This window comes from Antennarius striatus, chromosome 9 (assembly GCF_040054535.1).
Source record: "Antennarius striatus isolate MH-2024 chromosome 9, ASM4005453v1, whole genome shotgun sequence".
NCBI classification, from domain to species: Eukaryota; Metazoa; Chordata; class Actinopteri; order Lophiiformes; family Antennariidae; genus Antennarius; species Antennarius striatus.
Window position 1 is genome coordinate 19631502 of NC_090784.1, and position 27592 is coordinate 19659093.

Genomic DNA, 27592 nt, shown 5'->3' on the forward strand with positions numbered 1-27592 from the left:
TATTCCTCCCTCCCCCTTCCAACAACTTCAAACGAGAGCAGGGAGAAGAGGAGTGTGATGGGAGCCTCCAGGAGGGGCCTTTGTCTGCTTAATTTTGTCTGTTCTATTAGATTTAGGTTTTATTGATGACTACTGAGAATTAAAAATACAATTCTAAACTAATTTTTAAAACATTTTTGGTGATATATACAATATATTTTTACCTGGTTGGTATAAAAACTAGTCCTAAGCTTATTTTAACATTACCATTAGCTTTTTTTTTTTTAACCTTATTTTGCCATCCATTAACTTTGTGAAGAAACGAATGGGATGATTTTTGTGACACTTGATGAAAGGGTTAGGGTTAGAACGCGTGCAGGAATTAAATTGAATGTGTAGATCAAGGGTGAGGACGAACCCAGATCTGGATAGAAAGCCAAAGTCTGAGATTTTTGCCATAGTATCATTATATATCAGGACCCAATATATGTTAAAAACACAAGGTTTCAGCTTGAAATTCATCATCTTTACTGAATTAACAGGTGATCAAAAATCTAGTCAAATTAAACAAGAGAAATAACTTGAAGGCATTGAGAGGAAACTGGTACAGGAATCAGAGAGGTCCCTCAGAAACGGGCACAGAAGGACAGGGAACCAGTAAAGGGCTGTTTACATAACAACTGTTTTACCCAGAAATGAAAACCTTTTGTTTCTTTTCAGCTGCCCGTTTAAACGAGAACGCCTGCTCCAGAGTGGAAACTTTTCAAAACACTTTTAAAATTGTTGTCATGTAAACAATCACCATCCATGTAAATGGATCATAAATAGGAGGAGACAACAAAGTGAGACACAGGTGAAATCAGTCAGGGCGGGGCAGAAGATCTCTGCGGGATGAGAATGATGCAATACAAGCATGAAAGATGTGGCATGAACTGAATGTACAAAATATGATGCAGGTGTCGTAAGTGATGTGTCACAGGTTTTTTTCTTTTGTTTTTAATCACTTATAACCTTCTTGGTGGACTTTTAAAGAGTCAAGAGTGTGGAAAAACTTAAATCATGAAAATTCTGACTTTTTCTCTACGAATTTACCACTAAGTGTAAAATAAGATGAGATATCAAAGAAAGGCTGTATGGGTATATAAAGGGTTCAAACTACGATGAGGAAGGAATCAATAAAGAATGAAGGACACACACAAGTTTAGTGTTGAAGGTAACGGATGTTTTTAGACAGTAGATAATTTTTTCTTTCCCTAGTTTTTTTTTTCAATCAATATTTTTACAGTTGCTCCAGTTTCCAATGTCACATAATTCAACTTCTTTTTTTGTTGTTGTTAAATTCTGATCAGTATTTCAAGGTAAAAGCTGAATGGGCCTATTTGTAGATATTTACAAATTCAAACTGAATTCATGTGTTATGAAACAAACTGAATTCGAACCCAGGTACGTTTAATTTCTCTTCCCCTATTTTCTACAGTGTTGCTCCTTTTTCTTATCTGAACGTTTAAGTTTTGACTTGACTCAACAGAAGGGAGTGACGGGTGCAGCTGGGTGCTATTTTGCCATACATGGTTTGATTCTTAGACATAATTTGAGTCATTACTGCTAATCAGTCAGTGCACACCCCATAAAAACACACTAGTATTTGCAAAAGGACCACAAAGCATGATAGTTAGCACTGTTGGTTGTTTTACTATAGTCCTGATTTTAAGGATTCGTCATTAGCATATACTTTTCTGTACATCACACACTTCCAGTGGTTGGTCTTTTCAGCCTTATCTGGCATTACGCAAACAGAATTCAAGTTTGGCTGATATGAAACTCAGTCAGCTGACAACAGTTTGTTTGTACCAAGAAGGAATAACTTTTCCTCAAGTTTGAAGGCTAATGTAATTTCTTAAAAAAGCCCACATAAGTAGAATAGCCAGATGACAACGGTTAGGATTTAATCTGTCTTTTGTGGTGTTCACATTAAATATTTTAACTCAACTAAAAAACATGAAAACACCATCATGTGCATTCTTTCCTCTAATTGCAAAAGTAGCTGCACAATGTAACTCGTGAAATAACTCATTAAAGACTAACCTTTTTTTCACTTTTCTTGTCCAAACATATGATTTCTATATTCCATGGTCCTGTGACAACTGAAAAAGTGCTGGTTTGACCCTTGTCAAACCCACAACCCCCTAATTATAAAATCTAATTTTAAACTGAGGCGTGGTCCTGTCAGGCAGCACGCAGCAAATTAAAGGATAAATGCCTGTCATGTCATGATAGTGATGACCTCCCTGATTCTTTAATCATATCAGGCTTTTAAATGTGCAAACATTTATCTGTTTTAGCTTTGAAAAACAAGTTAACAGGTTCAAAGGGGGTAACTGAATAATCGAGTTGAAGCATTGACATTTTGAAGAAAAGATGACACAACTGGCTGGAAAAAATGTTTTTTTTGAAAAGCTAAACAAATTATCTCTTATTTGGCAAGTATTTTTTAACCCTGGCTAAAAAGTACACATAATATCATTTCCTGAATGTTTGACAATTCTGATCAATGTGTGGGTAATGTCGTATCAAGTGACTGTCATGCTCTGCAAAATGAAATTATAGCTTGTTTTAAAATGTAAACCGAGAACACCTGAGTGAAATTAACTCCAAAAGAGAATCATCGCCCCGAGCTGCAGACTTTTGAAGTTTCATTTTTGTGTGTGTCCACATTAAGGTGAACGTAAAGGGTGTTTTGCAAAACTTACACTTCTACAGTGGTGCAGCACGAAGCATCACTCCATCCAAAGGAGTGTGAAGGCAGAGAATATGTTACTACGGTCTGGTATTTAGGGATGACACAGAGGGAGATGTGAAATATGTGACATGAGCTTTTAAAGCTCAAAACAAACCATTACACAAAACCATTCCTCAAACAACCCTATAAATGTCTGTTTAGCTTGCCTGACACAGAGTTTTCTGGATGCTGGCTCTGTGGTGTATTTAGGGGAATTGTTGCCCTATATAGCAATGTTCAATGAAGTGGAAAAAGAAATCCTACATCCATCCTCCATGTCACAACGTATTGGGTTCTTTTCTTGTTTCCCTGCACCTGTAGCATCCTTCTACCCACCTTGTGGCGATACGACAACTATTTTTTGCCTATTGGGGTTTAAATACAAGCTGAGCAAGCAACCAATGGACACAGTTGAAAATATAAACTCTTTGAAAGTGATAATGTTTTCTTTTTCCCTGCAGCACTTGAAGTATTCTTTGCTGAATCTGAAAGCTGCTCTCTTTAGCCACTTCACAACTATAATTGTCTCAAGTACAAAACAGGTCACGGTTCAATATACACTTCAAAACTCAAGCAGGGAAATGAGCAGTATATTCCCACTTAATTGTTGATAATTTTTGTTTTACAAGGGTTTGTGGGTAGAGGCCTATAGTGAGAATCCCACCCAGGAGTGGGCCTCCAGTGTGCCTGGGGCATTGGGAAGTAGAGCGGAATATTTGGAGGTGAAAAAAAGTGTTTGGACCCATTAATTAAGCAGAAGTAGAAATACCACAACGTGAAAATACTCATTAAAATGAAAAGGCCAAATTTAAGAATGTTACACAGAATGCAAGGAAATTACCCAAAGTTACGGCTCGGTTTATAAAGAGAAATGAGTGTTGCATCATTATGACATCATTAGATTCTCAGTAACTCCTTCGTACAATCAATACTTTACTATTTTCATATATTTCGATATTTAGTGCAATGTTTCTCAGTTTAGAGGTCAATAACAAACAACTCTATGTTTTCTTTTCTTCCATTGACTCCAGAGTGGACAACATTCTGAGACCTTTAAACAACACAACACACACACACACACACACGCACGCACGCACGCACGCACGCACGCACGCACGCACGCACACACACATACACACTTTAACGGCTGAAATTATATATGATGTTGTTTTCCTGAGTTTTAGTGGATGCAACTCAATAATAAAGGAGGAAAACTTTGGTCATGCATTTTTCAACTGGGCTAGCCTGGCGGCTCGCAGCAGATGAGGACCAACCGTGATTGGGGGAGACATACCAGCGCCCTGAGCTCAGCCCAAGTGTAGTGGTCTGACATTATGTCAGCAGTATTATTTTTAAAGGGTCATATTAGAAAACCAAATGGATCTGCATCTGCCACACAAGGGCATTCCTCCATTGCTGACCCTCAGTAAACCCACAACCTCTTGTTCTCCTTCTCTTATGTCAGCTTGTTAGAAACCCCATGACTTCCAAAAAAGTATTTACCACCGCCATAGCTCAGCAGGCATTTCACTGGTAATGACAAATGCTGCCATGAATTAAATAGCAAGAGGTCTGCTAAGCCAAAATGCAGACATTTAACCTCTAAATCCTGGATGCCTTCTGTGTTGGTGAGTATATCAGTCAGGCCTTGGCGTGGAACCTTCACATGAATTGGTGCCGTTAGCCATCAGTGATAAACAAGCCTGTGACATAATGTGGAAACACTGATTCCATTCATACGTCTTTCATGCGACCGCAAAACATTCTGCATGCCGTGCAAATCTCACACATGTAAAACAAATTCCCTGCGGTTGGAGGGAATAGTAAGCTGACAGGGTGGTGGCGGGGTATTGGTGCAATCACTGTTGCACTGACCTGTCATATCACAAAGAGTCGGTGGTCAAGATGATATGAAGAGAATGATGCCTTTGCAGCTCTGTCTAACTACAATTTACCCTCGTGATTACCCCATTTTAACATCATAATATTTGGCATGTCAACTTTACATGGAAGCTAAATCATAAGTTCAACCTGTAAAATGCAAACAACAACATTTTGGGTTAAATTAGTGGGTTGCCGTTTATTTCCCATTTGTGTGTATTTTTTAAACTTTTTTAAACTGTTTTGTCTGTTGGTCTGGATCGGCACCAAGACGGGGGTCTACAACCTCAACTAAAACATGCAATAAGTGTCCATGTTGGAAAAACAAAAACGTATTACCAATTAGTCTTAACTATATGCTCTGGTAAATGTAAGCCTTCATTATAATGACCAAAAACATTTGCTGTATGACCAGTGAAGCCAAAATGTATTAAGTCAGCAGCACTGTGATAACCCTCTGTTGCTTTATGCAGTTAGTCTGCAAAGCCAGGCTTGTACACAAAGAAATGGCAAGCATTGATCTCATCCTTGGGGGCATAAAATTAAACATGTCTTCTTTAACCAGTGAACCCATAAATCAAATGCTTCATTCTTTATAATTTAAATCAAATGAAATATTGCAGACCTCCAAATATGAAATGTTAATGAAATTAGACAATCGTGTGTTTGGAATTTTCATGGTGGGATGGTGCGATCACATCCTACCAGCAGTGGGAGAAACTTCAATGTTGCAGTGAGGGCCTAACGAAATCAAGAACTACAACCAAGGCAGTCAGTGACTGTAACATCCAGCGACACCCCTGAATTCAAAATTTTACCCTGATCTACTTACATAGGACATAGAACTAGTGCTCTGACCTACTTTCATAGATCAAAGCACTAGCTTTGATCAACGGTCTTACTTACATTGGCCTTCTCCCTCGTCTTTCTATCTTATTCGGTTCCTGAGTGTACAAAAGTTGACATTTGACCTCGACCTAGTTTTCTCAAGGTCAAGGTCATCATCTCATTTTCATCCCCTTTGCCGCCCAAGCAATGTGCTTTTTGTTTTATCTTTTTATCTGCAACGGTTGCGAAGATATTTGGTGGATTAACGGATGGATTAAAGGACGAACACACTAACACTGACAATTACGATACATCACCGCTTTGAAGTGGGATGTAAAAATATACCGTACTCCGTTGAATACTACAACAAAATCACAGTCAAAACTGATCATATATCCCATGCGAATTTAATGTTTCTTTTTAAAATGGCAGTGTTGCTGAGGCATAAACATGTGATACACATTTTGTTGGGTGAAGATGAAATTATTTTAACAACTGTCTTCGATATGGAGTGGATGAATCTGGAACAGATTTCCAAAACGGGCCACATGTTTTTATTTGTTAAGTTTTAACCTATAAAATGAGTTGCCAGTAACCTCAGCAGTCAGTGTAGTGAAATGACGTACCATAGTTTTAGCCTATAAAATGTGCATTGTTTCATAAAATACCACGTGATGAAAATACTCAAGGCAACTAAATAAAGTCTGTTAGAAGCTGAGTGAAAGGCGCCGTAAGGTTTGTAAAATGTATGTAGTAGTACCACCTACTGCTGTTGCACCGTTACAGCAAGGAGAGTTCAATGCATTTTATAATATCAATATAAACAGTTCTTGACAAATGAAAAGAGGATATGAAATGATCTTTTAATTGTGATGTGTTATTGGAGACGCTCATTATTTATGAATCTAACGATGAAGTCAGATGTTTGTTGCGAATCTGCAGTCTGGCGGCGTAAAAGTCGTCAGGATCCACGTGTTTCATTTACCGAGGAAGTAGAATTTTGTTCAATACTATGGGGACGCCTTAGCCCGCCTTTCTCTGCCTCTGATTGGGTTACATGTACTAAACGTCACCACTAGAGGTACATTTAACCAATAAGCACAAACACGGTTGCAACTTCAAGCCAATCAGAGGCATGAGAAGGGCGGGTTCTTTTTGTCACCGTAGTAGGGCTGTGAATGTAACGACCTGGAGCAGGGAAGGGATTTTTCCGTGTGTAAAGCTTCGAACGGTCCGACATCTGTGTGTTTCCACTACATTCTTTTCTTTTATCACGGTTGAGGTAATATTTAAAAATGTCTTCATTCAGGAAAGCCTTGAAATCCCGTCAGAAAAATCACCATGAAAGATCCCAGGTGAGCGTTTCGTTAGCTAGCTCGTTAGCTTACTAGCCTGTTCGTGTTACCAGCAGCATAAGAGATCTTATGTTCACAGTGATTGATGATTGTGTAATTTTATGTTTTATGATGTTAATACATCTTATTTTGACATAAATTAGGATAAATTTTGCAAGTCGATTAATAAACGGCACTAAGTGGTCAGGCAAGTTCACAGTTCAGCAGTGTTGCATTTCTAAATCTGTAGGGTGTACCATTAAAATAACCACATGTTTGTTTTGAACAGCCTGTTTCTAGGAAACATTTGGGATTACTGGAGAAGAAGAAAGACTACAAACTTCGTGCAGAGTGAGTTGAAGACATGTTTTTTGTACTAATATCAAACCTTTTCTCATAATAAGACTGACATATGCAATTTCCTCCGGGATGAATAAAGTATCTATCTATCTATCTATCTATCTATCTATCTATCTATATTTTGACCTTTTTGTTCCTGTTTTCTAGTGACTACCACAAGAAACAGAACACTCTGTCTGCTCTGCGAAAGAAAGCTCTGGATAAGAATCCAGATGAGTTTTACTTTAAAATGATCAACTCTCGACTGCGGGTAAGGTTACTGTCCTTTTGTGAAGCCTGCCATGTGAATTGTACTGTTTCTTAATGTCATGGGTTGCTTTGTGGCTCATTGACAGGATGGAGTTCATTTTGCAAAAACAAAAGAGGAAGATGTGGAGATGACAGAAGAGCAGAAGAAAGTCATGAGGACACAGGATATCAAATATGTGGAGATGAAAAGAGTTGCAGAAGCTAAGGTAAATGTAGTTTTCATGCCATAGATCTCATATGGAATATAAAAGGCATGCTTATTGAAACGTGATTGAGAGCAGACATTTTTATAAAAGTATGTTTTAAAATCTTTGCTTGTGTCACCACCTGGTTATCTTTGTGTAAAATGAAACCTTTATAAATAACTATGTTCCTTGTAGCTAGCTGTAATATTGTGTGTGTGTCTTGGTCATCGGCTTACAGAAAATCGAGAGGCTTAAAGCAGAGCTCCATCTCTTGGATGCAGATCATAAACAAAAAAACAAGCATACTTTTTTTGTGGATTCCAAGAAAGAAGGTGAATATAATTATAATAATTTACACTGAAACACCTCGTGTTTGTGGTCTTTTTAATATTTGTGAGGCTACATGAGACTGTATATGTTTCCAATGTGATTTTTCACTGTCTATCTTCAGTGCAGTCATTTGACCTGGCAAGACACCTCAACACGGCTCCTGAGCTGGTCAACCGAGTGTACAACAGACCAACTCTGAAAACTCTGGAGACAAAGAGCATCCAGGGAACTACAGACCCTCACATATTAAACGTATGTTTTTCTATATTGTATTTATTGTTGCGTGACCATCCAGATTGCATTTACAACTGTTTTATCTGTTCATTATTAGAGAAGATAAGCCTTTGTCAAACCTGATGATGTCCAAGCAACATCTTCTAGTTCTCCTATGAAGAATCGGACCAAAAAATTATGTGCACCTCAATTTATAAAAAATGTAGATGTCAAAAAGGACAATTTTATTAATCTGTATTTCAACCGATGACATTTTTTTGTTTTTTTTCTTCTTCTGTCTCTGTAGAAGTTAGCAAAGCAGAGGAAAAACCAGTACAAGATCCTTTCCCAGAGGATTGATAGAGAAAAGAAAATGTATGTGATCACACAGAAGATTCAGACCCGTAAGGATCTACAGGTAGGGAGATGGAATGTTAGTTTGGTTGTAACAAGACTCTTTCTGTTGAATTGTACGTGAACAGTCGAATCAACCTTCAGGGTTTGTTTTTGTTGGGTTTTTTTTTACTGTATGCACCAGGATAAAACCAAGAAAGTCAGGGTTAAAAAGGAGACGCCCAACGCTGCAGCTATCTACAAGTTTGCTTCCAAGAGGAAACGTTGAGGGAAGCGGTGGCGTTGGGAAGAAACCACCAACTTCACCTGAAATAATGGACTTCTGGATCACACTGTGATCATTTTCTCATCATGAAACATATTGGCAGCCATGCTGTTTGTACATATTCAAGTTCTTTGAAATAAAAAGGTAAATCAGAAAAGCTAATACATTTATCTGCTTTCTTCACTTACATCACAGGTGAAAGAGCCCTTAGGTTGGATGTTTTGTGTGCTCTGCTGTGCAGAGATGATGGGGTGTTTTTTTGTTTTTGCACCACAAGGTGGCATTAGTGTTCTTCACTGTAGGTGGGAGCGAAACTGAGGACAACTGAATATTCATAGATTACATTGAAATAGACGTTTTAAGGTATATCGGGTTAATTTTAGTTGTGTTTTCTGTAGGACATCGTTGATGTGATCTGTGTGTGTCTCACAAACAGGTTGTGGACAGATTAGCTGAACAACTTCTCACCTCATAATAGACTCAAGTTCCATTTCAAAGGCTTCTCCAAAGAGCAGTTTAGGAATACATTCTACTTCCATTGGAATTTATAGGACACAACTTGGGCGTCCCTCATTGTCCCAAACCTCATTGTGAGTGAATCACTTGCGTCCAGGTTGTCGTCATCAACTAAAAGGCCTGGAAATATCACTTTTCTGTGCTGGTATTAATCAAGTATTTGCATTCATGTGGTCTTTAGTCACCGGTTAAAGACATGGTGTGAAATGATGAAAAGGCTACTCTAAGATGTAAATAATTGAATCCAGGCATAAACTGTCAGCAGCTGTTAATCACAGGGGAATTTAACATTTTTGCAGCTACAAATACTTGTAACCTGAATGCAGCATGGGTTACATGCAGTTTTCTGGTCATTTAAGGCTATAAACTTGGTGATAAATGTAGAAAACGTTGAACCAATGTGACTGGACAGGGTTGAGAGTGCTTTAGAGTGAAGGACATATCTCTGTCTGCACATAAAACCACTTATATGTCGGTTAACCTTCATTGATTACTATAATAGTTTTTCCAGCGTTTGCCCATTAGCTCACTTTTGTTAAAATTACCCATTATTAATTTTATTAGCTGTAACTGTGTCTTAAAAGCTTCCTTTAGATTGTTGAGGCAACATTTATGAATTAACAAACAATATCTAAAATGAAAATATAATAAATGGTATGTACTGGCATGCATGGAAGCAGCTATGGTAAAAATAACAAAAAAACTTTCTTTGTCTCTGCTTTAGCAAAAAGTAAATCTTGTCTCTGAAGTTTAATTCACCTACCTGTAACAGGTTTTGACAAAAACATGGCTTAAAATATCTCGGGTGTCCGAACTCGCACAACTCTAAGATTCAGAAACTGAAGCAGCCAAATGGAATCCTGCCATCATTTGCTTCATACACTAAAACCTGTGCCTTCCCTGTTAAGACAACGTCTGTCTTCCACACAATGACCTATGAGGGCTTTCAGTTTCCATGGGTGTGTTCTGCTTTTACAAGACCCCACAGCTCACGCAGGTTTTTTGTTTTATTAGGCTTCCCAGTGAAATCCGTGTCATTGGATTGTCCTGTTACCACGGCGAAGCACAAATTAGCTCAAATGCTTTATTGTAAGATCGATAGTTTGAGTGTCACTGAGGCCGGAAGAGGCTCCGTCATGACTTTTGATTTCAAGGCTGTCAGACGTGACTGAAGCTTGGTGCTTTATTTCAGTCGATGCTCAGATTCTATTGTTACCCCGTGATTCTTTATACCACCATCTTTTTTGCGGCCGTGTGAGTCTTAACAAACTCTATGTGTGGTTCCTTCTGACCAGTTGTGTGAAATAGAGCGAGCATCAGGTTCTACGCAGCGGATCACAGTGACCTGGGTTTGATCGATCGCTGTGGTGCCAGCAGCTTCATAAACAGGGACCATCCATCAGCCTCTCTTGAGAGCGACTGGAAAAGGAGAGGTGGTGGTGGGGTGTTTGGGGGGGGGGGTGAGGAAGGAATGTCATCAGGTGCAATGAGAGGCTGAGCGGCTAGAGGGGAGGAACCGGAGCCCTTGGCCCAAACACTGCTGACCAGAGCGGAGGTGAGCCAACATCTCAAGAGGAGCCAAAGGAGGACAAGAGCGATGGTGGGTGTCAACCAGGACCCGATGCAGTCGTTTAAAACTCTGGAAATGATGATAGATGGATGAAATGATACCGATATGAAGCCGTATGTATGCAGATCATGTCTGGTTTCACTCACACCAAAGCCAGGACGGCCCAAAAGTGGAATTTCTGTGTTAACTGTAAATGTCAGAAATGTGTCTTTCACATTTAAAGTGACCGACGTCAGATTCTCCTTCCCTCCCCTCACGCCCTCCTCCCATCCTGCCCCCCCCCACCCCACCTCCTGCGTCACGCTTCCAAGAGAGCGTGCATGTGTCGGGACCCTCGGGCACGGCACCCATAAGTGGAGGGGGTGGAGGTCATTAAGGAGAGCCCACGGGTCAAAACAGTATGTGCGCAGTTCCGGGACCTCGATGTGACTCTGCAGCTCAAGCACAGGCAAACCACTGTTTCTCCTCAAGTTCTCCTTTCATACCCCCCCCCCCCCCCGGCAACTGGCCTGTTACGCCCGGTGGCAGCAGCAGCAGCCCGGCTCAGGGGTGGGCACCAGGCGACCTTCTGATTTTAAAGATATAGACAGGCATTGTCACATGCCTCATAATTCATTTGACGAGTCACACAAGCCATCCTGCCACCCCCCCCCTAAAGTCATCTCAAGTTAATGACCCTGTAGGTTTTGTCTTTTTAGAATGGGAGTGGGGGGGGGGGGGTTTAGAGGTGGAGTGCGATGCGGTTGTTGCACAGCTGCAGGGTGTGACATTGACCCCAATGTGTAGGAACCGTTTGAGAGTAAAAAGTGTAGCCTGGTTAAGGGGGGGGGGGTACAATGAATCTTTGTTTGACCGGTTTAGTTAGAAAACACACTCCAGATGAAAGTTATGGGAAAAACTGTTGACGGTATTTGCTGCGGTCCTATCTGGGGGGGCTTTTTTCAAGAACGTTACCCACTTTTTGTTAAGCTAAGGGTTAATTTTGTCACCATATACATCTGGTAACAACCCATAATCACCCCACCCCCCCCCCAAAAAAAAAGTTCCTCAAATGCTGCACCCCCACGCGCCTGGTTAAGGACAATACTGATCGATCACCCCCCCCCCCACACACACACACACACCAACACACACACACAATTACAGAGAGCTTGGAGACCGATGAGCGGTGGGGAGAAGAGGAAGGTTGCCTGGGGATTGACTGTTCAGAAGGTGTCTGAGTGTGAGGGGTGGGGGGGGGGGATCAGAGGTGGTCTTTATCTGGGATCCCTCTCTCCTTTGACTTGAAGCTGGATGTCATGGGGCTTTTGAAGTAGTGGATAGAGAGGAGGGACAGAAGAGAAGGAGGAAGAAGGGGGGGAGGCAGAGGAGAGGGTGGGGGTGGGGGGGTCTTTGGTTGGTGTAAAGGCAGGGTCTCTCTCTCTCCCCCCCCCATGCCAGGGGGAAGACGTCTGAAGGAAAATCTTTACAGCCTTGACACTGCCTCTGACGTGTGTGTGTTTTTGTGTATTTGTGTGTGGTTTTTAAGATGTTTGCGTGTGTGTGTGTGTGTGTGTGTGTGTGTGTGTGTGTGTGTGTGTGTGTGTGTGTGTGTGTGTGTGTGTGTGTGTGTGTCATAGCTGAATGTCTGGCTCATGCATTGAGGTGGGGATCACAGAGCCTCCTTTTTAAATTGCTGCTAATGAGCCCTGGCTGGCGAGAGGTACTCGAATTGATTAAATTTGCATGGGAGCCTAAATCATGACATGGGCCTCATACACGTGCCCCCCACCTTTAGGTGCGCGCACACGCACACACACACACACACACACACACACACACACACACTGTCTCACCCCACTCCACCCGCCAACCTCCACATCAGACCTACAGGGGGTATCTCTCTCTTCAAGGGAGAGGGACAGGATGCATTGGGGTGGGGTGTGGTGTGGTGTGGGGGGGTACATGTGTGTGGTGGTGAACGGGGCGTGGAGGGCACCCATCTGGCCCGGTATTACTGTCAGTCCATCATTCAGGGGAATGCCAGGCGCGTACCTCGGGGACGTGTTCATTACGCTTTAACTACCGGATCTGTCCTTGTCTCTCAACACCCCCCCCCCCCCGCCACACACACACACACACACACCACCCCCCTCCCGTGTCATTGTCTGCCTGAGATTGCGTGCGTGTTTATTTATGCGTGTGTCTGCTTTCATCACAATTGAATGAGCTTGCGTTTGAAAGGGGGGGGTGAGGAGGAGGAGGATGGGTTTGGATCCTGGACATTCTGCTTGGGTTTGACACTAAAGGTGCGCAGGATGTTTCATTTTAAAGACCCGTTATATCATTTTCTCTTCCTGTTCACTTCCTTATAATCTCCCCCCCCCCCGTCTCTCAGACGTGTTTGCGCGTCGCTCCTCTCGGAGATGACGCGTGATGAGAACTACTTGTGTACTTTTGGTACTTTTTTTGCGCGCTTCAGATCATCTCAGTGCGCCTCTCTCTCTTTTCAGCGTGTGTGTGTGTGTGTGTGTGTGTGTGTGTGTGTGTGTGTGTGTGTGTGTGTGTGTGTGTGTGTGTGTGTGTGTGTGCGCGTGCTTAGCCCGGGTGATTGCAGTAATCAGATGGGGCTGTTAATCAGAGTTTGTTCGTCAGTGGGCTGATGAGGGGCGATGAGGGCCACTGATTGTAATGCGACGCTTCAGTCGGTCTCTCTGACAAATACAGAGACAAACCGCCAAGAGAGTCATTATCATGCTGTGCACCCACACCCCCCCCCCCCGACACCCCCCACTCTGGAACGCCACGACAGTGTAAACAAACAAGCAGAATGCCGCACTTCTTTACGCACCGACGGAAGTTTCTCAGATTGAAATGATATTGTACAGAATGTCTTCATTGCAGTGGACAGGACGAAGAGCTATGAAGGGATGGGTTATATATCCCTATATGTATGTGTCTGCCCCCCCCCCCACACACACACACATTGAATAGAGGGAGCAGAGGGAAGGGACATCATGGTTCATACTCCATTCTTATCCTTACTTATCACAGATAGTCTTACATCAGATCTTTTCTACTTTCCTTTCTTCCCTTTTTTGTGGGGGGGGGGGTGCTATCGCTGATGCTATTATGGCTGCCTCATCAGCCAAGTCCCTACAAGGGCTGATACAAATTAATTAACCTAATTAGGGGCTACGATTGCGGGTGTGATTATAGGGGCTGGAAGGGGAGGGAGGGATGAGGCAGAGAGGGATGGCTCATGGTGGTGGGGGTGTGTGTGTGTGGGGGGGGGCACGCTGGCAGCCAGGGCCCAGGCAATGATGAGCCAGGAGGTGTGGGAGAAGAGCCAAGATGCTCTGCATGGCTAATGAGCAGAGATAGTGAGCTCCAGTCTCTCCTCCTTTTTCACCTCTCACTTCTGCTGTTTACTTCCAGTTTTCCCTTTTTTTGGCTGCAAATACTGCAGTAATGCACCTGTCGCAGTTTACAGTCAACACACAATGTATGCTATGAAAGTCTTTGGACCCACTGGTCCACTTACTGGACCTTCATCTACATTTTCCATCCATGTTTGGACCACATCCAAGGGTGAGGTTCCATATTTCCGTACAAATCTATCATCTATCGCCTTCTTCTTCTTCTTGTTCAAGAAGCAGCTACTGTTTTTTGCTGTAACATCAGATGTCGCTTAAAACTAGAATTTGTTTTTTATAAAATGACAAAAGACCTAAAAAGCTTTAGGAACATCTGGTGTCACAAAAATGTCCTATGCACTTTAGTTGATGATCAACTCACTCTTGCAAATTGCCTGTTATAATGCACTGATTTTTAAATTGTATTTCTTTTTATTGGTTTTTAGTATTTTTGAAGCACTTTAGCACTTTTCATCTAATGTAAAACTGTAAAATGTTTGAGTGCGATTAAAGTGTTTTTGCAAAAATAAAAATAAAAATCTTCTTCAGAAATGCCCTTTGGGAACACACACAATATCTCGCTCACACACACATACAGTACATATACACACACACAGATACAAGCTTTCACACTTTCTCATCCTTTTGTGTGCACAACCACTCAACACACACATGCACACAGTACACAATTCAAACTTTCCCTCCCCACCTCCCTCTCTTGCCCAGCCACACAGGCACACTCCAGAGCAGCAATATTTAAATCTCCTTCTATTTGTACTGGAAGCAGAACAAAGATATTCTTCAAACCGAAGCAAAATGTGTTTTCCTGCCTGCGTCAGCAATTCCAGTGTTTCTAATGAGTCGGAGGGGAAGATGAGCAACTGGAAATGGTTATGTATCAGTAAATTACAGAAAATCAGAAGGAGTGGGAAAAAAGGACCAGAAAAAGTTCCTTAGAAGTGCAATTTTTGGGTCCTATACCTTCCTTAAAGTGCAGGAACCCGTCCCTGAATTGTCCACATATTCAATGTCATCTTTGAATGTCATCGTCGTATCTGTGCGGTGAATTGCAGCATTTGATTTCCAAGATTGTGCCCTTATCTGCTTCTATTTGTTCTTTCTCTTCGTCTTGCTCATGTTCTGGTTCCTCGTCAGGATCAACTACAGGGATGTTATTCTGAAGCTGCTACCAGGGCAGTGTTCACATCACTGGTTCTAACTGGCAGGTGGAAGTCGTGGGAAATTAAGTCACTGAAAAGACTGATGCGAAGTCTGGACTGAAATCCATCAGACATTTTTTAGATTCAAGGGCTGACAAAATACAAAATAAATCACATTTCTAATAATTGTGCACCTTCATAAAAGATTGAATGCGGACTCTTCAGCTTCTGAAATTTTTTTCCCATTTTATTTTGTGAATAAGTTCATGAATTGTATCCCTTTGACTTTTCTCTAGCTGTTCTATATACGTTAATAAATTCAGCAGATCCCAGATTTATCAGGCGTTACACTCATTTCGCTGAACAACTGGGGGTTAACTTCAGACTGAAATGAAAATGCTTTGGAATTAACCAAACAATAATTAGCTACACTACCACCGCAACGACTGAGTAGAACAAATTCCCCTTTCAGACATTGTTGTGTTGTTTTGTTTTGTCTTAATGAAGTGTTTCAAATGTTGATTCAGTTAAACTCTCTACTGTACGTTTCATTAGATACTTTAAATCCCTGAATCGTTTGCATTCCATATGGAAGCAGGCAGAGAGGGCGATGTGTCAAGAAGAGTGTGTGTGTGTGTGTGTGTGTGTGCGTGTGTGTGTGTGTTGTACGCCTGTATGGTGAATGACTGAGGCCTCTGCGTTTACTCGGGCCTTTGAGAAGTCCGTTACTTTGCTCCGCTCTCACTCCTCTGATAAGCATGAGTCCTGTCAGAATAAAGGTGGTAAATAGAGCGCTTTAGGATTCCTCTCTCATTTTGTAGACACACTTTATGCTTTAATTAAGGCCAGAGAGAGAAAGAGAGAGAACAAGAGAGGGCGACAGATGCTATCAGGGCGCCAGGCAGATAGAACTGCTGGAAGATACGGTCATGATAGCTGGTCTTCAACCAGTGTGTGTGTGTGAAAGAGGATAATACAGTACATGACTAAGCGTGTATGTATATTAACACCCTGACCAGGTTAGCTTGTTTGTGTGTATGTGTTCAAGGCGCTTTACGTTGCTCTCCCAGCTAAACAGCTGTAGCGCTGCTGCTATCAGATATTTATGAGCCGCTCATGAATATGGATGGCCGGCGAGATGGGACTGGTGTTTGTCCTCTAACAGGGGATGAAAGGAGAATGTACTCCTTTCCCCGAGAGCCCTAGTCCTGGAACAGACGAGAGGATGGGAGCTCTGGAAAACAGGGATTGGGATGAGTTTCCATTGGTTCAGGACGGATGTTTAAATGTAATGAAGTTTGATGCCAATACTCTAGAATTTAGAAAAAGCTACTGAAAATCTAAATACCCGTCAACAAGAATGAGATCTTGTTGTCTCGGTCTAATACCCTCCTTCCTTTCAGGATCATCGCTGTCATCTAAATTCTGAAAAATTTGCATTTTTACGCTTTTTGAAAATAAATATTGACTGCAAATTTACAGTGTTACTTATGAGGTTTGTGTTTTATAAAAAAATAATAATAAAAAAATTATATATATATATATATATATATATATATATATATATATATATATATATATATATATATATATATATTGTTGCGCTTTCTACTTTTGACTGAGTGAATGTGTTTTACTAGAACTGAGGCCAAGATGCCCATCTCTACATTAACTGATGCATCTTATGTCCATTCATTAAAGGTTAGGTTGCCTCCCCTAATTTCCAGCTATGAATCATATCCTCCATCCAAAGGCACATTAAGTATGATTGTAGAGCCAGGAGAAAAAAAAAAAAGGTAGATTTTCTTCATTATTGTCATCGTGAATGACTAACGTCCTTGTCCATAGTGGTCCCTCTACCTCACAGACGTAAACAATTGGTCAGAGACACGCATAAGCAGCCTTAACGTCCACAGCAGGGGTTTCTACTACGTACATTTCTGTCAGGCCTAGTGCAACATGTAAATGCATTAGATCTTCTTAATTAGCATAAGTGGGTTATTTAATTTATTTTTTTAATATGGCTAATAGGCTGGCATGACCTTGCCCATTCAATCAGCAGGTGCACGCACCGGGGCCCATGTCAAATGGACATATTTAGAAGCTAAATGACTATTAGGGACTTTTAGCTGTTATGGGTCCACAGTTATCCATTTGAAAATGGAAGGATAGACGGATGGACAGATGAATAGATGACAAACAGGGACATTTCTGTGAAAAATACAGCATAATGAAAGGGAAATGGATGAAATGGTGATTTATGCAGAAGAGCACAATAGACAAAATGACTATTTTATGGGCAGCATTTTGACCAAGCGGCCTTTTATCATCTCTAAATCGTGCTGGTGTCGATGTGCCCCGTGGGCACCGCTGGGAAGTGCGTCAGTGTGGGCACAATGTGGTACTGGGAGGGCAGATAGGGTAGAGAGGAGGAGAAGGGGCAGAATCTGAAAAATGCGCCTCCACAAAACCCTGGGGGTTAACATTTTGGTTTTCTCTGATCCTTTGTGGTATTGGACAAATGATCCCAGGAGTCGGACAATAATGTTTTTATGGGACTCTAAATGTTGAGCTCAACAAGGTCATTGTGGGAGTGTAATGGCCAGCACGTGGCCAGGCTTGAACTGAAGCGGTCTCGCAGTTGGTCCGGGGGCTAAAGGGGGGGAGGAAAGGTGGTGGGAGGAGAGCAAGGAGTCACCCCCAACAATCCTTGACTTTGTTCTTACATGAGACAAGAGCCAGTCAGAACCTCTCGTACCTAGATGACCAAACTGTGCCTGGTCTGACCAGACTGGGTCTTGTCAGCTGGTCCAGAGAGATAATGTTTCCCTGTAGATAATCTGTGCCTGGATGCCCACGCTTTGGCGTCCAGTGAACAATAACCCCTTCCTGCTTCTAACAAGAATCCTTTTCTTGGGTCTCTTTTGGTACATGTTGGACTTTTACTGTCTGTCGGTCCTCTGTGGATGTGTGTGTGAGCATGTGGGCAAGAGCTGAGTGATTTATCTCTTTGTTGGTCAGGATAAAGAGCTTCACTGTAGTCCGGCTGTCCACTTCACTGTCAGTAATGTAAGGAGATAGTAGCTGTGTGTATCACAAGGGGGGGTTCAGATGCTAAAGGGTTTTTAATATTTTTTATCTGTTTCATCATTATTTATAGTTTTGCTTTGGTGAAATTTATGAAATTTCTATGCATCTGCCATCTCTACGATGGATGGACGGCATTTTTACCATAAATTTTGATGATAAATTCTAAGATGTAAACAGGCTTTGAGTCACAAAATGTGTTTGACCAAGCATCGATTCCTGAGTTGAGCTAGAAGAGGCAGCCTCATCTCGTCTCTCCTTGAGATCTGATGGTCGCATGGTAAATAGATGGACCTGCATGTCCCTCTGAGGCCTTAGCTTCACCCCCACCCCCACCCCTCTGAGTTAAGCGGGATGTCTGCTGTTAAAAAGGGCTGGATCCCCAGGTAGCAAATCAATAGATCAATCATAACATTTCAACTTCAAATCAATTATCCTTTCACTTCTTATCCTTTGTTCCAAATGGATCGTTCTTAATCTTCCTGGAATTGTGTGCTTCATTTAGTTTATCATCAATAAATTAATCAGCTTTCTTTGCCAAGTCATGTTTTTAGTTATTTATGTATTGCAATTTTTAAAAAAAAATTCTCAACAAGTAAAGATCTCTTATATATTTTCCTAACAATTAAACTGTTAAAGAACTGAAGATTACAACTATATTTTTAGAGGCGGAATGATTCAAAGCTGATGAAGACAGAGTGAGAGTGACAGAGAAAACGAGATGAAGAGGGTGCATTGTTTCCAGGCTGCATGCACCAGCTTGTCTTTTCAACCATTTTGAATTCCACCCATTCAGATGACTTGGAGTGCGTAGGAAAGGCCTCCGACGCATTTCCCCCCCGTCACCATCACAACAGTTGCCATTGATGAAGCTCCACTCGCTCTGGGGACATCCACACCACAACTCCTGTCCACACCCCCCCCCCTGCCCTCCCCTCCCCACTTTTGCACACAGCCTTACTGAAACAAACACACACACTCACACACACACAGGCACATGCATACGCTGACACACGTAGAAGGATCGACACTAAACGTCTTCAACTAAATGTCAACGGGGAGAATCAGAAGGCCATCAGAGATGGCTTCTGTGTGCTTACGCTCGTGTGTGGGTTTCTATGAATGGGGTGGAGGGGTGGGGGGTGGGGTCGGTTTCTGATACCATGGGTGAGCATTGCTCGGCCCGTTCGGGTGTGTCACGATGGTCGGAGGGGTTGAGCGGGTGACAAATGCAAGGTTTTCAACCAGAACGACCCCCGAGGCATTCCATGTGGCTTGTTACACCACAGTGATGTGGGTGGGCCAGGTGACCTTTGATCCATTGGATCTCTCTTATATGTGTCCATTGTCCCACGGATTCTGTATCAATTTCACGCATCTCCACAGTATGGATCCCAACACAAAGCCTGCGTTCAGACTCAACACATAAGGATGCAAAACTAAAATTCACATGACTTCCACATTTCTCAGTATTAAATACATCCAGTAATCACTGATGGGATTTTTTTTCTACCCTTAAATATAAAATTAATTAAAGAAATCAGTCACCATTCATGCATTCCCAACCTGCTGGCTTGCTCTCCTGGTTTTCACACTGCTTGGTGCTGGGGTGTCAACACAGGAGTTTGTTGGATAAACTTCCAACGCTGAGTAGGAGCGCCAAGCATCACTGTTATTGTTGCTGCTAAATGCCATGCAGCAGCATTGTTGTTTTGCAGCAATCAACACATACATATGTAATAAAGCTGAGAGGCAGTGCCACAATACGAGCTATTGTAACGCCAAACTCGGATCCGCACAAAGGCCCACACCATTCATCCGTCGATTCACGCCTGTAGGTTTTTGCGCGACTGTTTTCCAGGACTGGAAATGACTGTTTTCTATTTGAAAGTGCAGATTGATTCCACTAGATCCTGGTGGGAGTTAAGCGACGCTCCTCGTGATTTCAGTTTGGAGCCATCTGTTGAGCGTGTTGGCATTTTTCTGAATGATGAGGAGTGATGGATGGTGATGGGAGTTCAATGAAGGGGAAGGACAAGAGGTGACGAGACATTTTGGAGTGACTGCAAAGCTCCTGTGGATTGTCTGTATGTGTGCTTCAGCATTTACGCATGTGTGCCTTTGTGTGTGTGTGTGTGTATGTGTGTGTGTGTGTGTGTGTGTGTGTGCAGAGCTAAGGGCAAACGTCGATGCTGGTGTCAGGGGTGAGTGATAACCATGGTCTTTTCAGGACTGTGGGGTGGGTCAGATGGATTTGATGGATGATTAGAGGTCTGGCCCCTCTTCTTCTTCTTCTTCTTCACGCCTCCCACCAGCCCGGCGTCTGGAGATCCGCTGTGGAGGGCTGCTGGGTAGTTGGGCCGAATGTTTCTAGGCAAGACAAAGGTGTCAACACTCAAAAAAATTGTGCATTCAGCGATCCTTTCAAGCTTATTTTGCACTGTCAGATACAAATTCACATGTTGTTGAAAGATTAGCACAAAGGAAAAGGAAAGGTGTAATGAAAGTGCGAATATTTAACAATATGGTGGCGCTTGCCATCAATTCTTGTCATTGACATCTGTTTTTATTATCTATCTAACCTCTCCTGTAGCCTTTTCTTTTCCTTTCTTATCCTCTCCTCCTTCCCCACATTTCCAGTTCCTTCTTCCATCCCTTTCATTCTTTCTTTCCCACCTCCTTGTCTCCGTCCTCATCTGTCCAGCGGCCTTCCTTTTTCTTTCTTCTACACCACCTATACACCTTCCACCAACATCACACAACACACACACAATATCCCGTACGCACTTATCTCAGGGGTCATTTGTCTTTCCGCACCGGTAGAGGTGACGGTGTATCCGTCCTCACCTTTGCTTTGGCTTTTCCGTGGCCTTGCTTTTGTTTGAAGGCTCTGTTGTCTGCTGCTTCAGGCCCAGGCTTATAGAAGGGGCAGACAACAACCAACTCCCCCCAGAGAGAGGCACTACAGTAACCTGCCTTGTGTCTTTTCTCAATCTTCAAACCGTGGGGGAAGAGAGAGAGACAGAGACAGAGAGAGAGAGAGAGAAGCAACAAAGACTCGTGTGAAAGAGCACAAGGCCTTCGCACACCCAGGCGCACTAATTGGCGACAGCAGGGAGTGGGTGAGTCGGTGCGAGAGATAAGATAGCCACCAGTCACTGCTGCACATAGTGTTCAGAAATACAGGAACACATGTACACAAACATGTGAGCGGATAATCAACGTTGTGTTTAAAATCTTTACAGTACACCTTCCTTATGAGTTCCATGCCGCCGCAGTCTTTTTCCGCAGTATTCTCACCTCGTAAATGAACTTCTGCTGACATTTAGGGGATTTCTTTAATCTCTTGGCCATATGCACTCCCATGTAGACACATGTATGAAGAAATAGGCCCAATTTGCTGCTTTGTCACTGGTTTAGTAATGGAAAACTGAAGGCCTAGGGCCACTATTTAATTGCTTTGGCCATGTGCACCAAAGAGGTGCCACACCAATTAATCCCTTCGATGGCACGATGTCCTATCCCATCCCTACAACCCCCCCCCCCCCGGTAGAACTGTCCCGCAGGGGAGAGGTGGGAGGGCGGTGTGGGCGGAAAGCCACATGGGAACGCTCTGCCAACAATGGGTACCAAATCCATACCCTCTGTTCCACTTCACCACCACCCCCCCCATCAACATCAATGGATCACCTTTCATCTGTAGATACAATGAACGGAAGCTTATTGATGTGACTGATTCCTGATTGGTTGTTTAGGCAGTGCATCAATCCTGGTTTAACTATGGCGTAATATTGAAGCTTTACAGCCATTCAGTCATTTATAGACTTTCCTAACAATATGTACAAAAAATATAAATGCTCATTTTAAAGCACTGAGATTTCTAAATTCACACGTTTAATGCAATGTTTGGTCTGAGTTCGAGGAGAGTTGATGTTCCTACCGTTTCCATGGCATCCTTTCCGCACGACACCTCCACCCATCATCCCCTCATCCCTAAAGAGTGGATGCAGCACCGACACAGAAACTTCTGCATCCTGGAACACATATTAACGTTTATCCCACTGATGAAATCTCCTTAGGATGCATATCAGTGACCTTTCCTTCCTATCTGATATATCTGACTCATCCTTCATTCGTTTTGCAGAAACATGACAAAAATTAATATCCGTGATGGATAAAGAAGAACCGTCACACACACATTCGCTGCAAAGATGGATCAGAACTCAGACTGACCTTTTGTCTTATCTAAAATCAAAGAGGTGGCACTGGTGGCTTCATGGGGGAATAGAACTGGGCGGGCTGGAGTAACCAAAGTGAGTGGGGGTGTCTGGGTGCTAATCCATGGGACCATTGATGACCCTTGACCCCAGAAGGGGGCACGGGGCTGGGCTCTTCCAAAACATGCAAAAAGTGTGGGCCTCCCCTCTGCCGCTCCGGGCGAACCCTCCTCCCAGTAATGATTTATAGGGCAGGGTGCGATCGACACACGTTCAGCCCCAGGGATGATCCTAAATGGTAGTTTTGACACTGCTGAGAGACGGGGTTAAAGGTGATCAATAACAAGCCACTGGAGGAGGAGAGACAGAAGGACGGAGAGCGGAGAGAAGGAGGTGGTAGATGAGCAGGAGGAGGGAGCGGCTCGTTTTAATTGGCCTCTGCTCATTACTCGGGTCTTTGTAGACCGCCACCTCTTTTGTGTTCGCCCCAGCCTCTCGCTCCGGGGCACACGTGTTACAATTCTAGGTGTTGTTTTGTTCCAATTGCTTTTTTTTTTTTTTTTGCTCTGTGATGATCTCCAAAGGCAGGTTTGAAGTTTTCCCTGAAAATGACCCGCAGAGCAGACGAGTAAAACATTTTCCTTCGTGATCTTGAATCTTATGCTTATCCTAGAAAATGTGCGACTGCCAACTCTTCTCCCGCAATTCCTCCTTAATCTCATCCTTCATCATGCGAGTCTGTCTCCTATACCATGTATACCATTCCGTCTGTTCCACTCAATCACCACATTTTCATCATTGCCTGTCTTTGAGACCGGCTCGACGCCAACGGTTCATAATACACAGAGTTGGAGCGCCTTCTTCTAACAACGGTAGCCCAAATGCTTGTCACAAACAGATCATGCATCATGTGTTTGCATGTTCGGATTAAATGTCTCCTCGTACACATCCCTGATGTGTTCCCTCGTCTCTTGATGTCAAACTTTTTCACGCTTATGGGAGGTTGGAACGCCAGCTTCGTCTGAGCGTCCTCCAGGAACCGAGTGTAGACATGCCTTGTAGACTGTTACACCCCCTCTAACTTCTACCACACATACACACACACACACACACACACACACACACACACACACACACACACACACACACACACACACACACACACACACACACACACACACACACACACACAGTCTTGGAGTATCTCTCAGAAGTGAGCTGATTAGGCCTAAGACTGGGGACTGCTTTGCCTAATCATATCGCTGCATCCAAATCATCTGTGTACATTTCTAATTACATAGTGGCACGCGGTGTCCTTGAGCACAGTGGCAGGTCTCCATTTCATCTCTGCCTGCACCCCCCCCCACACACACACACACATACATGCATAACCTCCTCTCCCTCCTCCCTGCCTTATTTTTTCCCTATCCGCTCTCCTCCATCCTTATTTATTTCCATCAGCCTTATCTTTGTTGTTGTCTCAGTCGACTGTGCGCCGAGCGGCGGCACTCATTTGCCCACCGATCTTCGTCCTTTGAACTGAATCGAGGGGGCAAAACCGACCGTCAGGGGCAGGGGACGGAGGGAGGGGGGGCAGCAGGATAATCTTTGATGATCTGTTTATTGTCCGACTCCAATTTGCAGAGGTTCACGATATACCGTAATTTCAATTCCACCAACCATAACATGGGATTTTAGTCATGGGTAAAGGACACCAGCAAAGAGTATGGTTTGGGTTTGGATTACAGGAGCTGTCACAGAAAACAGTGTAAAGCAGAGGTGGAACTTCTTCAGTCACTTTTGTGCTGACAAAGACCTCTGCCTTACAATTCTGTGCTTGCCTTTCCCAGATTGTCCATATGTATGTTTAAATAAACAATGTAGCTGCAAAGTGTATGCACAAAAAATGATCTTTCAGCTGCTGTGCCTATAGATTTTTTGAATTCTGAAAAGCCATGTTTATTTTTTTTGTATTTTTTTCAATATCCTTGTTGAAGGAAGGCCCTGAACATCTTGGTGTGCTCTCGGGTAAGATGACCTTCCTATTGTTCATTGGTGTGTCTTTCTACCACAAGGCCTTTTCTTTTCTTTTCCTCTCCTCATCTCTGTGCCGAACCTTGTTATTCAACAGGAGGCATTGCAATGTCATACACTTGACAAAAGCCAGGCTTGAAGGTGAAGCATAGGGACAAACCTTTAACAACAACAATTAACTTTGCAACCTTGCGCAGTAGTTTAAAAGCCTCCTCAACAGCTGTGTCGTACGATTTCTGCTGTAACGTCCTGAAAAGGCTAAAAAAAAATTAAAATAAAACCATTATTACGACCGCTGTGTTGGGTTTGTGTGATCTATAACCTTTGATGAGATTTCTGACAACTGAAGGGAGCTTACGCGGTACAGATGCTTGCATTTATCTTGCCCGTTTCACCCGTGTTCTTATCGCACCGTCAAAACCATTGTTTAATACCGACCAGCTCGCTGAATCAGTAGTAATTGCTGCTGCTGAATGCCTCCAAAGTATGACTTTATTCTCATCGAATGCCACCGACAGTAACATCTATGTGCTGCTGCCTGGAGGCAAGTTCCTGAGATATTAGTTCTCCACTCTCAAAACTGTTAGTCACACTGACAGACACCTGAGGCAATATAAAATGTCCCTCAAAGCCATGAAAGAGGGAGACGGGTTACCTCTCTTCTTCAAAACCTCTGAGTGAGGAGCAAAGGGATGCAGAGAGGAGGGGAGAGTAACTTTCTGAAGCTGCACTTGAACCCCTTTGCATATGGGGGCCATACCTTGGAGCAGACATGAAGGGGGAACCCATATAGCTACAAGGCCCAGTATCATAAATAACACAAGACTTCTCCTTTCCCCGTCTCCGTCTCCTCCAGTTCACTGCTGGAGTGTTTCATATGGTAACTAGGTGTTCGCTGTGTGGCCACATTGTTGCCCATCTTTCAAGTGACTCAGAGGAGGAAACCTTGAGGTAAGGGAAGAGAAGGAATTTTTGATGAAAAAATGCATTATTCTGTTCTTTTCTTCCAGTTTCCATCCCCCCTTTTCTCTGCCACTCACAGTGGGAATGGAGTATTTATTACATAAACGGTAAAGGAGGAGAGAGGAGAACTCGGCTGGTGGAAGAAATTGTAATAGAGAGTAAGACAGGTACAGGCTCTTTCACCTGTCAGGTTAAAAATACGTGTTAGATGGAGGAATGAGTTCTTTTTTCCCCCTCCTCCGAGTACCGACAGCAACATGCGGCGGCGGGTTTGGTAATTGCTCTCTATGCTGATTAACTCTGACTACTGATCCAATCCAATTCAACATCACCTGCCATACAATGATACTCCACATTTTTACTTTATCTTTGTGATAGGTACCCTTTAAGTGACTATTAAGTGCCATCTTTTTGAATTGCCCGGATAATAAACTTGAAAAGGCACACTTGTTGGGTTATTTTGGAGGGAATAAAATTTTGATTCAAATCCCTTTCACTAAAGTAGTCTAATAAATCAGGAGTTTCTCCATGATCCTGGTGCTTTTCATCTTTTCTTCTCTCCTCAGTGAAAGGAATCACATCACACGTTCAGGTGGAGAGAGGAAAATACAAAAACAAAAGTGGTGTCTTTTATCCTGACAGACCCCCTCCAAAATTTTGGCTTTTATTTTAGATCTGTGAAGTATCATGAATGATTTATCAAACATTAATAAAGACATTAACAATATATAAACCCCCTCATTAGAAAAAGTGGCATCCCAAATCTAAAAGCCTTCTCTGCCTAGCGACGACAGAGCTGCCTGGCATCACCCTGCATCTCTGCATATGAGGATGATCTGGAATCCAAAGAATTCCTACCAAGTAAATTATTCATCTGCTGCCATTATTTCCATAATTGGCAGCATTGTAGTGGTGTTTGTAATGTCATTAATAACAGGCGTTGGCGTATAATACGCTTAATGTTATTTATCTGTTGGCAGATAGCTTGATGCTGCTAATCCTCATTCATTTGCTGTGGATCAATGCAAATCCGCTGGCATGAGTGAAATCCCCTCCCCCTCCCAGAGCTGATAGTTCCTAATGTATTTTCCCACCATTAACCAACCATAATCCCTGCTAATCATCACTAATCCACATCTCCTGTGTGTGACGATACTTCCCTGATGAAGGAGGCTTCATTGTTCACCAGCGCCCGGCGCGCTGCTGAGGCCGGAGCTCCTTTTACAAGTGCTGCCGAGGGCCCACTCGGTGCAGGAGATAGAGTGACGAGTGTGGATGATGAGGACAGGAGGACAGAGTCGACCGTGGTCATTTTTAAGTCGAATAGATGTATTGTGCTGTTTTGAGATGAGTTGCGGCTCATGTATTATTGATTTATCGGCATAATAGAGGTTGTGTCCTTCCATACAGAGTAAAAGTTGTATATCATCACAAGAAAACAGTTGGTAACAGTCAACAGTCTCTCTTATCGAGTAAGCTTGTAGGCTCTGTGCTTTACAGTGGAATTCATTCCCACTTGTTACTTGGGAACCCCTCAAAGTTTTTTGGCTTTCCTGATATTGGGAGGTTTGATGGTTTGATCCCTTTACTGAATCAAATACAACCTTTAAAAATAGGAACTAATGTTTTTTTTATTTTTTATTTTAGCTCTCTAAAATGAAGATGTAACAATCTGTGGAAATGTCCACGCAAAGAAGAGGTCAAATCCATCAATTTATTCCCTAAAATACACCAATAGACTTTCAGGAGTTGTTGCAGTACCAGCACAGAGACAGCAGGGGGCGCCTGTGACCCGCAGTTCTCTGGAAATTGGCTGACACTTAAATGTTGGCCTCTTCTCCCACCTTGACCACCTTGACCAGTGCACTGACACTTTTTTCACTTGCGCCAAAG

At 42.8% G+C, this 27592-nt stretch overlaps 1 protein-coding gene across 1 annotated transcript; it reads left to right on the plus strand.

The window, feature by feature from the left end:
• The first annotated feature begins 6646 nt into the window (after positions 1-6646).
• On the plus strand, positions 6647-8910 carry utp11 (UTP11 small subunit processome component). The gene is made up of 8 exons (XM_068324213.1): positions 6647-6822; positions 7091-7152; positions 7309-7411; positions 7497-7616; positions 7834-7927; positions 8047-8177; positions 8446-8556; positions 8677-8910. Exons 1-8 carry the CDS (start codon positions 6763-6765, stop codon positions 8758-8760), a joined length of 765 nt encoding a protein of 254 aa, XP_068180314.1. The 5' UTR covers positions 6647-6762; the 3' UTR covers positions 8761-8910.
• The last annotated feature ends 18682 nt before the right edge of the window (positions 8911-27592 follow it).